Source organism: Vipera ursinii (genome assembly GCF_947247035.1).
Source record: "Vipera ursinii genome assembly, chromosome: 1".
NCBI classification, from domain to species: domain Eukaryota; kingdom Metazoa; phylum Chordata; class Lepidosauria; order Squamata; family Viperidae; genus Vipera; species Vipera ursinii.
Genome location: NC_139512.1, coordinates 149497203 through 149509538, shown reverse-complemented (window position 1 = coordinate 149509538; position 12336 = coordinate 149497203). Strand labels below are relative to the sequence as shown.

Here is a 12336-nt window from a genome sequence, read left to right as displayed (position 1 = left end):
CTTAACAACAGAAAGGTTGGGCTCAATTGTGGCCATAAATCAAAGACTACATGTATTTCTTTAGTAGTCAATCACCTTTTCCTTGTACTATTAGATCATAGATACTAAACGTAAATTAATTATGTATAAAAATAGAAAAGTAGAAGTATTTAGATTGTATTTTAATGAAAATTCATCCAATCCACGGTTCTCAAATATTAATGAACCCAGGAGCGAGTAAGAAAACTTCCTGTATCTGAAATTTATAATTAAGTTTGTTTATTCTCTTAAAGAAAAATAAAGATAGATTAGGAGGAAGTATATACCAAAATGTGTTAAAGACCATCATTTACAAAAAAAATTATATATTACAATTAAAAACACATAAAGATTGATAAGACTTTTTATTTTAACTTTTAAAAATAGTCAACTGATCAGGAAATAGGATGAAACTAAGTTTGGAAAAATAAAAAAATATGGGGTGAAATTCAATTTCACAGATTCACCCAATTCTAAATTTTTAGTAGGATAGGCACTTTATCTTTTTGAGCAGATCCTTCCTCTGCAACTCTCTGGCATACTTGAAATGCAATAGATTTTAGCAAAATGTAATTCCTCTTATTACTGTTTCTTTTGGCACTTCATTTCCTTTTATGCCAATTATATAAGCACTGTATCAAAAAATAAAATTAATTACCTGTAATTCTTGTTCTCTGAAGACAGAAGCCTGAGCCTAAGAGTTGTGCACAGTTAGAGATGTTTTGTTACATTTAGCTTGTATGGAGGTTTCTTTTTTCTTATCATTCTGGTCAAATCTTACCCATTTTCCTGATATATTTTTTTTTAAAAAAATTATTGTTGCATTACAACTCATAATCATGGACATAGGTGATATAAAAACACCACTAATGTCTATCTGATTCCACTTTATGTGACTACCATAATGAAATCTTATATAGCAAAAAAGCAACAAAAAAACAGCTTCTCCTTTTGGTACTTGTTTTGAAGATGAGATGAAGACAGAGAAGAAAGAAGGAAGAAAATAAAATAACAACTGTTGGCACAAACAGAAATGTGTGACACAGTGGAAACAGCAGGTTAAAATATTGATTCCTGTCATCCATTTCAGGCAGATGGAGCCTATAGAAATAGTACCTTTAAAAAAAATTCTTCAGGGGAATTAGTTAGAAGACATCCTAACTCAATAATTGAGATGCTAGTATGCTCAGTGGTATTCAATGCACACGACGACTCCCTGAAAGCAAAGGATTCCTATTAAGTCCAGCAGCTGTGATTTCTATGCTGTGTGTTTTTAAAACAAAAGTTAAGTTCAGAAAATGATAGAACCTAAATGTTCTTCTCTGTGTAACTCCACAGAAAAGCCCTTAGAAGTGGGGGGAGGAGGGGGTTGCTACTCTTGGTCAGACTTGCCAGAAGCTTTCTTCCAGATTTTATCTGTTGGTGATGGTATATGACTTTTGTTTTATCTTGTTTTACCTTTTATAACTACAGTGCAGCTTTTTTCGTTTCTCTGTATTTTTTGTTTTTAAATACTCAACTGATAACTGCTTTTGGCTTTTATTTTTTGTTGTTAGCCTGCAGTGGGACAAAGAGTTACAGCTGATTCTACATGACGAGGATTCTGCTTTATTTTATTCTTTTTCCCAGTGCATCTAGATGAAAAGGTGAAAAAGGAATTAAATTAATTCTGGGAAGGAAATTTGATTCAATTCATAATGTTACCAATTTTCCAAAGCAGAGAATCTGGATTACATTGCATATCTAAAATTCTTTTCCATCCCAAGTCATTATTCATATTCTAACTAAAACGGTAGTAACGGTTGAACAGAGTTTTTTTTCCTTAAACAAAAGTAGAAATCTTTAAAAAGACATTTCTGTTGTGCAACAGATGTTTTCTTCCTGTTACGTTAAATATGATTTGGTAGTACTATACAGTGAATTCCAATAGCAACCACTGCAGTTAGGTAGTCATCCTGATATTAATCAGGCAATAGAAAACCACTAGTTTGATCCGAAGAAAAATAGCTGCTGCATGTGAAGATTCAGCCTCCACTTAATAATCTTAAATGTATCTATGGTCTGTATGACATCTTAAGATCTGGGCACTTTTATATATATAAATTTTTATAGGATTAGGAAAAGGGTTAGGGTTAGGATTTTTAAAATAACATTCTCAATATTTAGCAAATAGCATGTTGTCTGGGTTCATGTATTTAAAAAAACAATAATAATTACTTATAAACAATGTTAATTGATCACTCAATAGTCATCTTCTTACTAATATATATTAAAAGTCACATATGACATTCCTTTCTCTGTAACTCATTTTTCTAGCCATTGATAAAAATTATCCCATGTTCTAAAATACGCTGAGTCTAACTTAAATGTATCTATGGTCTCTATGACATCTAAGACCTGGGCACTTTTAGACCATATTATTTCAATTACATATTTGGTGTATAATTAAATGTAAGTAACCATTGGCGAAGTAATGCCTTTTTATATTAAACCATCAGATAGGAAATAATAGGTGCTTTTAGAGACTGTATTCCATTTATATTTTGTATCCCATTATTAATTGTCTGGAGCATGAAATCTTATGTTGATTTTTGCATCGGTTGTCCCATAGTTGAGCAACATGTGAATCCATAAGATCAACACCTGGAGATGTCTTTCCCTCTGTGGAATGCAGATTTAACCAAAGAGATGTTCTAAATCTAAACCATAGAAATCCCATGATTAATTTGTTGGGGAGAGAATTATTGGATAAAGAATCAAGGGAAAATATCAAAATATTTTGAAACATTGTAACTTATTTCGCTAAGGAAACACTTGTATTACCTGAACCACTACCACCAGTCTTTGAGAAAATATGTTTTTTGTTTATTGAGATAATACTATAACAACAACTATAGGTTTTATTTTAAAACATGGATTTAAGTAATAATGAGTTTTAAAGATTAAATTATATAGGAAGGAAACTACATTTGTGTAGGATATTTCAGCTGGACGGTTCTAATGCTAAGAGAAATTTGTCAGGGGATATAACTAATTTACCCCTCCCCAAGGGGACCAGTGCTTTCCAGCCAACACCTAACAACAGAAATCTGAAACATGATAGACGTGTGAACAGATCCTGTGCTGTGAGATTCACTCCCCATAAAATAAACTAATGCATTCTCTTAATAAATGTATCTTACTGGAAAGGTACAAAGACAAACCAATGCCGTGTACTTATCAGCTTGTTACACAGTATGCAGTTGTCATTTTGAAAAGGATTGCAACATGTGTGTTTTTATGGAATACATTATTTACTTCTTTGGCTGCTTTGAGCCAAAATATTTAAGTGTGCCTTGAAATATTTATATAGTAATTAGCAGAGAGAAAAAAGACAGGTTTTGCTCACAGTGTTAAAGGAGGCATACCCTTCATCCTTTTCAGTTCAGCTGGATATTCCTGCTTGTTAAAAACCCTGTTCATCACTAAGCAACCTGGAAGTGAAGTTTCAGTCCTTGTCAGGATAAATAAATAAAAATACCTGTCCTGGATAATAGGAGGATAGAAGGGCAAGTATTGTATGATCTAAAGTATGTTTTATCTGTAATAAGATTCTTTCATTTGACACAGTTGGGTGTATTTGCCAACTGCATTAGGCAAAGAAAAAAAATGGAATAAGCACTTGTTGCTTATCATAGGGAGAGCTGCTATATTGATACTTTTTTATTCTCTCTTGTGAACCTTTGGGGTTGCAGTCTAATTATCGTTGATCCTCACTAATGACTCTTTCAGGGATTATCTCTTACAATGTCAGCCATCTGCTGTGGTTTACAGCAATGAACTAACTGGGTACAATTAAGGCTTAATCTTAAATTTAAAAACAAAATTCTTAGGTCTCGCAAAACACAGTAGAAGATGCTACAGACAGAGGCTAGGTGACATACTAGTATTTTAGCTGGTTTGATCAACATTTAACAAACCATGAAGTTTGGCGGTCGAGGACATCGTTTTGCGAGTTTCTCCTAAATAAGTAATTGTAAGGAATATCTGAATAGCCGCTCAATTCTATTATATATGGAAAAATATTTTTCGGCCAACCGCACTTTATCTTAAAATACTGATACTACATGTCCTTACTCTTCAATTAATTCCTGTTTCTGAGAAAGTTTGTTGTATCACATATTGCAAATAACCTTGGGCGCCAATCTTAAGAGTGATCTTGTTGTTTAATTGTGAAAAGATAACACTGATACTTGAGAGCAGTGTGTGTGTGTGTGTGTGTGTGTGTGTGTGTGTGTGTGTAGATAGTTAGATAGATAGATAGATAGATAGATAGATAGATAGATAGATAGATAGATAGATAGAATAAAATAATGTGATAAAATATTAATTTCAATACCTAGTTACCTGAACCGGAGCGTGCAGGAGTCGTGTGCGCATCCCTTGGGCTACAGGCTTTTCCTATTTAATTAACATAAAATCATGTTAATATTAATGTTCATAATAAATAATGTTAATTATATTGAGCTCTAATCAGTTGAAGTTAGGAAAGTCTAGAGCTGCAATTCTGTACTTATTTAACTGGGAGTACAGTGGGTCTTATATCTAAGTAGATTGTGTATTTTTAATTCCACTGAAACCAGTGGGAGACACCATTAATTAATGATGCAACCCTATAAAAAGTCCATCCAGAATTAAGTTCATTGAGGTTGGTGGGGATTATTTTCAGAGAAGTCATAGAATTATATCTTTGAGTTTGATTACTTTCACACTTAACTTGAAATAATTGTGGTTACTGAATTTTTTCAGGGTGTTTTTTTGTTTCAGATGTACTTGTGTGCCTGTGGTAATATTTGCATGCTTTTGTTTAGCTTTGGCCATCAGATATTCTATTAACTAAATTCTGCAAATAAATTGTGCAAACTTATACATAACATTTTAAATTAGAAATTTTCTACAGAATACAAAAAAGTAGAACAATTTCTAAAATGTTTTTTTAAAGAAACATGTTAAAATATTGAACAAAAACACTTTCTTTGTCATGGAAATAGATCCATCCAAGTATCAGTGCATTAATTTCAGCAAATGCCATCTTTAGAAAAATCTAATCCAAAATATTCACCATTGACAATACTATAAATATATGCTTCCCCATTATAATTTTCACAATTGTGAAAAAATAATTTGAAATCTTATCAAGTACATAAAATAATATAAAAAATGTTTTTCTATAAAATAATGAGCTTTGCCAGGATATGCAATTTACACGATATATTAGAATCAGAATATCTCAGGATCAAAAAAACAATGAGGAGCTCCAGATCTTGAAATGGGTTGTTGATTCTGCACTCCCATAAGCAGAAGAAAAGATAAAGCCAAGACAAAAACTAGGGCCTAATGAGTTACAACGTTTGGGAAAACATAAGGGTATAATGTTATTTGCAATGGCAATAAAGAATTTTATTTGTAATTCTTGGCTGTTGTCTAGCAGTTCCGGTGCCATAACCTGAACTGACCACCAATCCAAGGACAGAAGAATTTTATTTGTAAATAATGTCTATTTAAAACTCAAAACATTATGTCCTGGAAGTTCTGTCAACCCAATTCAGGTTGGCTGCAGTTCAGACAAAGCAAAAGATTTGCTTGTTCTGCATTCAAATGAAACAAAAATGAAAAATGTTTCAGATGTTCTGGCCATAGGCACATAGAAAACAAGCTTCTTTGCTGCAAAAATCTGGTAAACTGCTAGACAACGGCCAAGAGTTAACAAATAAAATTCTTTATTGCCATTGCAAATGCTTGTCTAAGAGCCTTAGCTCTTAGCTTTCCTTGAACCTAAAACACCCATTTGTCCTGAAGGTATATAAGGCATTCTTATTGAGCAGACTGTGAGGAGGAAGAAGCTGGTCTGTCTTTTTCATCTCTCAGAGACCACACAACCCTTTCAATCATTTACCTCCTCCATAGCAGAAGGAAGGACAGACAAAGGCTCATTCCTGTTTTTTATCCTGTTGATTATAGAAATTTCAGAGTGCCGTGAAGATAACATATTCACTGCGTAGGCATCCTAAATCTCAAACGAATCATCAAGAACAAAGAACATACACAGAACGCATAAACAATTCAGATTATCATGGTTATAGAGCAAGTTTGGTTTAGTGGTTATGGCACCAGACTAGAAAGTGGGAGACCGTGAGTTCTAGTCCCACCTTAGCCATAAAAAATGACTGGGTGACCTTGGGCCATTCATTCTCTTTTAGTCCAACTCACCTCACAGGGTGTGAGGAAAATAGGGGGAGGATGATATGTTGGATATGTTTGCTGCCTTGAGTTATTTGTAAAAGCAATAAAGATGGGATTCAAATAAGTGAATAAAAATCTCTTCTCGGTTGGGTCGGATAGGTTGTCAGGCAGAAATTCTTGCTGAGAAAAATTCAGACCACTATTGTATAACTTCTGCAGTTTACCCAGAACTTTATCAGGAAAAGAACAAAGGGAACATCTTGGCTCAAGAGAGTTGTCTTTGCAGTTAAGATACCGTATATGTGAAGATGAATGATTTAATCTTTATAGCTCAACCTAACACAGCAAAATGAAAACCATTTTGGAAAATATTTCCAAGATTATTTTATCACTCCCCCCATCTCTCTCTCCATTTCCCTCTCCCTCTCTTCCTGTATATCGATATCTGTTTATATCTATCTCTACTGCATATCTACAGTATGTCTGTCTATCATCTATATTGTTTGTCTATCTATCATCTATCTATCTAATCTAACTATCTCTCTCTCTCTCTCTCTCTCTCTCTATCTATCTATCTATCTATCTACTGTATCTCTGTCTAATCAGTCTGTCTGTCTATCTTCTATCTCTGTCAAGTAAGCTTTTCTTTATAGTTTGATATAGAAATATTTGGCAAGAAGAACCCAATTTCAGTTGATTGAAAAAGCAAAATTCATTCATATTTGGGATTATAGTATAAAATCCAACAGTATGATTCCCCATTGTAAAGGAAAAATATTCTGTTGTTTTTTAAATGCATTAGTTTTTGCAAAATGCAGAATATCTTGGTGAAATACTTGATAATCCCTTAGACAGTCACCTTAATGTGTGCTTTTTTTAACCTGTCCTTTTTTGTTTCAGATATGGAGTCTGGAGAACGGTTAACATCAACAGCAGCCTCCTCTACTGCAGCGTCATCTCCTGCCTTGTCCTCAGCATCCATTGTTTCAGCAATTTCCAAAGGTGGCCTTTCCACTGGAGCCACGTCACTTAGCTCCACAATCAACGCCTGTGGTGAATATGTCATATTTGCGATGTTGTGCCATGTGGATGGCTTGTATCGAGGCATCCAGATGACTTTATGTCACAGTGAAACCTTGTTGCCATGCATTATCAATGATTAAGTGATGTAAATTGATGCAAAATGATGACATTTGCACATGATGTCATCACACAAATGATAAGGATATGGGGGAAGTTTAAAGATGGCAGCTGTAACCATTGATCAAAGACTCATAATCCCCCTTACATGCAGGTTTTGGCCACAACTTTCTTTAACTGTTTTGGCTCTCCCCTCGAAAGCGAACCCAGTAATACCATGAAACAGCATAAATCACTAACAAATATGGTGGGTGGCATGTGCCAGATTTAGTGTAGGTCCACCGAGTCAAGGTTGTTTCAGGATTTTTCTAGGTTTGGGATCTGAATGTGATAAAAAGAAAAGAAAAATAGTGAAGTTGCATGTAACAGAAGTGACATTTTTGCCATTCAGTGTAACTTATCACTAAAACGGATGCCTTGCTAGGAAGGAACTTTAAAGCAATCATACAGTTGTCAATAAGAATGGTTTCCATTCTAGCAACTTGGAACTGTAGTTTGTAGAACTTCTCAACACTGACAAATGGTACTTCTGTTGAGAATTCTGAGAAACAGCCTCAAGATAACTGAGAACACTAAGGCTGTTGCACACCATGGGTGATTTGTAGATCGTTTTGATTTTCTTACATCCAAATAGGGACTGATGCCATAAGTTTCCTATGGGCGTGAAAGTAATTAATAAGTTATTAAAGAAACAACTAGAAGCTTAAGATAATTGCAGTAGTTATCGAAAGCTGCTTTCACAGCCATGGATCAAAATGTTTTGTTGTTGATTATATCCTATTGAGTAAAGTTGTCCTGGCCCTCACAGATTCTTCTTTTTTGTCCAGTTCTGTGTTTTCTAAGATTTCATAGCCTACGTGTCAAAAATATTTATGCAGAAATTATTTGAATAAGATAAAAACCCACCTAATCAACACACTGAAATGCTGTACAGTACGTTTAATTGAGTATTTGGGGGCAGAGAGTGTTTTTTACTCCCAAATGCCTGATTCATATGAAAATATATGTGTGAATACATCCTTATGCAGTCAGAAGCAAACAGCCCTAATACCTCATACCAGAACAAGAGACAGTGAGCGTCTAGTTTTCAAATTGCATGGGAAGGAAAAAGAAGGAGAGATATTAGAAATTTCACTATAAATAGGGCTCCGTTAACTTTACTGCACTAAATCTATTTATCAGTAATTTGGTAGCTTTGCAAGTCTATCCTTGCAAATAGTTTTTTTATTAAGTCAATTGGGACAAGTCTTACCACTGTGTCATCTTGATGATATACATTATTTGCATAATTATATCATTATGCATGTAATAAAATTGAAGTTAAATTAATGTAAATTTAACTGGATTGTTCAAACTATTTTGGATTTGCCAGACTTCTAGACTGAAAACACGTATTCCAAGGAATGAGAATTTTAACCTCTGATTAATAGTGTTTAGTTGCAGGAAGGTTAAGGATTCTAGCAAATTTCTTGTTATCAAGTGAGTCATGTATGTGTAGGCAATTAAGTTGACAATTTCTTTATCTATTTCCTCCTGCTTTTCCGGCATAATGGGCTAGAAGCTTGTCTCTTTTGTGGATCATTCCATACCTGTTCCTTGTTTTATAAAGTTCATTCCAATCAAAGTGTAAAGCAACTGTTGTAGGATTCAACAACTTTTTTATATTACTTCAGGAGGGTGTTCCAATGGAAATTTGGCTAATTAAATGGGGATATATCATATTGAAGTTTCAGTGCATATGGAATCTTATTTGTGTTATTTATTCATTAAATTTGTAGTTCGGACATGTCAACTCATGACGTCATGTGACATTGCGCAGCTTATCAGAACTTTTTCCCCATTGCCGGCAAATGGGGTGGATGTGGTTTCCTTGTGATGTGTCTGGCCTGCGGGCTGGCAGTTTGACACCCCTGTATTAAACTCTTGGCCTATTTAGTTCAAGACTGTTTACAGTAAGTGGCAGCAGTTTGCAAGGAGAAAGACAGAATGTTTCCCATTCCACAAAGTCTAGGATTGAATCTACAGCCTTTTAAATTTTGACCTATCAACATTACTAATTACATGATACCTATATTTTTAGCTGTAGGTAGAGCTTGTGGAGAGATCTGTGTCAAAAAAGTTGCCACTATCTTGAGCAAGAAGATGGGAGAAGCTTTTGTTACTTTGCAGAGCGAGATGGGTGGGATATAAATTAATAAATAAATATATACTTCATTTTTCTCATTGCCTCCAAGGGGAGCAAATTTATTGTGTTATCCAGTGCAGGTTCTGGAGACATGTTGGGTAAATTAGGATGATTAGGATCCTTATTTTTGAATTATCTGAGGAGCCTAAACATTTAGCTTCAGTTGAATGCTATTGTTCTCATTAGCTTTTTTTCTTCTTCTTTGACTTTGTCAGCAGAAGTTTGAGATTTCAGACAGGAGTTATTTCATCTCCCTTAGCTTGATTGTCCAAACCGCAATAATAATAATAATAATAATAATAATAATAATAATAATAATAATAATAATAATAATAATAATAATAATAATAAAAAAAAAATAAAATCCATAAATTGGCTTCAGAGTCCAGTATGGAGTAAATTTTCTATAATTTTAAAATGCAAAATTCAACAATCTCAAAACAAAAACCTCTCTAAATCTCAATCTAAATTAAAATTGATTTTCTCGGGGCCTATCTGAGATTAATAATTTCAGATCTAAATGCTTTAAATTTTCTGAAATATAATCACATACAGGAGCAAAACTCAGCATTTTCAGAGATTGCTGCAGTTTCCTATGTTTGTAGATATGGCTCATAGTATAAAATCAAAACATTGGTATTTATGGACCTTCAGTGAACTACAGATGTTGTTAACCTATTTTGTTTCTTATATCCTTTCATTAATTAAATAAAAGTTGTAAAATAATTGGTTTGGTCCATTGATAATATCCAGAGCAGCAGAGGTGAGACACTTGAGCCACTATGATAGAAAGATAATCTTAGAGAAGTTATTCATATTGAAGATTTGTTTCTACATTAACATAGTAATTTTGGTATGTATCATTTAGATGATAACTATTTGGCTCAGGACATTAAAAACACAACAAAATAAAGGTCCTTCCATAACCAGCTACACTCCCCAAACTCTTGAGAACTTTTTTGAACTGCCACTTAAGGATGCTTAGAGGAACTATTCAAAGGAGATTCACAGTATTAAAAATTATTCAAAGTTGAATCATTTTTCTCCTTATTTAAAGATAACAAGAATGACATACCACCCTGTATAGTTTGGATTCTTCTTCAAATCCAAACTGTTGAATAGCCCTATTGCTCAATGCTCCTGTATTCTCCTTGATCCTGGGCTCTCCCTCCTCTAGCTGATGCATAAATGACACCTCATCAGATGGCACCTTATCCCATTCTTCCATAACATGATTGTTGTTTTTTATGTGGAAAAAACTAAAACAGTAAACAAAAACAGGCCTCTGTGTGTGGAATCTCCACACGGTCAGAAACTATGGAAGAGGGTTGTAAGATGCCACAGCACCTTGGAATCAGGAAAAAACAGGAACAGCACCTTGGAATCAGGAACCAACAGGAAAGAAGAGGGGAATTGCTACCAGTGGGAAACTGGCACAAACCTATTTGTCATATTCCTTTGGGAATTCCCTGAGGATGAGTTAATCACCTGAACTTGCAAAGACCTATGAAAGCCTCATAGCATGGTGGAAATCTTAGATCAGTAGCTCTTGTGCAGGCATGTCAAACTCGCGACGTCGCGCGATGTATCGCGAGTTTTTCCCCATTGCTGGCAATGGGGAGGGCGCGGTTTCGTCGTGATTATCTCTAATTATCAAGCACTTTTCTGTCCTAGCTGAGGACTCCAGAGTTGGCCAAAGAAAACTCCAAAGTGCTTCCTCTTCTCACACCTGTTTTTCCTTGAATCCAAATGGCTTTCTGCAGTGCTTTTTTGTAAAAGAAAAAGGTGCCGGAACTCACAGATGTCATACAACCCACCTTGCCTATCCTACAAGGTTCCATCCAAAAAAGGTGCCGGAACTCCGTTCTGAGCATTCTATGAGAAAAAAAGCCCTGGCTTTCTGCCTAACAACATGTATTTTAAATAAATGAACAGTCAATGGCTGACTAAAGATTAAAGGAATAAATTACAGAATAGTAGAGTATAATCATATTCTTATGGTAGTATGAAACCAAAATTTAGAATGCTGTTTACTTTATGTGGAATATTTCTCATTAGGCACTGAGAAGGATAGTAACATGACACCAGTCTATACATATTTTGCATAATTAGGGGGAAAAAGCTCAGGAATAATGGCTGTTTGATCTTGTTTTTTTGTTTCTTTACTCATGTGGGATGTTGAATCAGACACAACACATTTGCAGGGTGTTTTTCACCTCCCCACCCCACTCCATTTATTATTCTGCTCCATGCCATCACCATAAAAGCTAATCAAGGTAACATAATCTCCTTCATAAAGTCTGCTGTCATGTAGTTTGAATACTCAGACAGAACTACTACTCTCTTACTTGCTGGGTGTATGAAAGGGAAACTAATGGGTAAATATTTGTTCACTGTATTTAATTGCTTAGGTCTCTATGTGCATTGGTCTAACAAGTTTGGGGAACACATATGAAGCTGCTTTTCACCCTGCAATTTTCAAGTAAAATCTAGTAAAAATTACATTTATCAGATACTCTAGAATGAAGAAAAAAGATAATTGCATCTTTTTAGCCCTAGTTTCATGCTCCGTGTGATATTTGATAAGATAAACGTGTGATAAGTTCTTAACTGACCAACCTGCATCTTGTGAAGAGAAAAACAAAAATATTCATATAGCTGAGCATTTATCTTTTACAGTTTTAGCAGTTATTATTTCCAGTGCTATACTGTTAAAAACTTAGCTTGCAGTTAGAGAGATTCAGGTTTCATCCAATGCAATATAATTATTT

At 34.4% G+C, this 12336-nt stretch overlaps 1 protein-coding gene across 13 annotated transcripts in view; it reads left to right on the top strand.

The window, feature by feature from the left end:
* The window catches only part of BAZ2B (bromodomain adjacent to zinc finger domain 2B), a 227931-nt gene that overhangs the window by 118277 nt on the left and 97318 nt on the right, over positions 1-12336 (top strand). For all 13 annotated transcript variants that reach the window (XM_083370558.1, XM_083370569.1, XM_083370561.1 and 10 more), the window contains one exon: positions 7141-7293. In XM_083370558.1, the coding sequence (XP_083226684.1) occupies positions 7143-7293 (151 nt within the window). In that variant the 5' untranslated portion in view covers positions 7141-7142. The remainder of the gene's footprint in view (positions 1-7140; positions 7294-12336) is intronic.